At 43.8% G+C, this 272-nt stretch overlaps 1 protein-coding gene across 1 annotated transcript in view; it reads right to left on the reverse strand.

Annotated features, from left to right (window-relative positions):
* Positions 1-39: 39 nt before the first annotated feature.
* Positions 40-272, reverse strand: part of CSUI_011275 (26s protease regulatory subunit) — a gene marked incomplete at its 3' end in the record, with an annotated part of 780 nt that continues 547 nt past the window's right edge. The window contains exon 3 of the mRNA XM_068071376.1: positions 40-167. Within this exon, the coding sequence (XP_067916648.1) occupies positions 40-167 (128 nt within the window). The remainder of the gene's footprint in view (positions 168-272) is intronic.

A 272-nucleotide genomic window follows, 5' to 3' on the forward strand; every position in this document is an offset into this window, starting at 1 on the left:
GAAGGAAAGACAGAGACAGAAGAGTAAGACAGACGGACGGACCTTGATTCGATCATCACTGCTAAATCCATCGAGCTGATTAAGGAGCTCAAGCATTGTTCTCTGAACTTCTCGATCTCCTGAAAGTTCGCTGTCGAAACGCTTCGTCCCAATCGCATCAAGCTCGTCTATGAACACCATCAAAGCACAGAGTAAAAAACCCCATGCATTCAAGTGTATATACACCACAGATATACACATCAACACATGCAAAGAAGAATGAAGACACATGG

Source organism: Cystoisospora suis, assembly GCF_002600585.1.
Source record: "Cystoisospora suis strain Wien I chromosome Unknown contig_10538, whole genome shotgun sequence".
NCBI classification, from domain to species: domain Eukaryota; phylum Apicomplexa; class Conoidasida; order Eucoccidiorida; family Sarcocystidae; genus Cystoisospora; species Cystoisospora suis.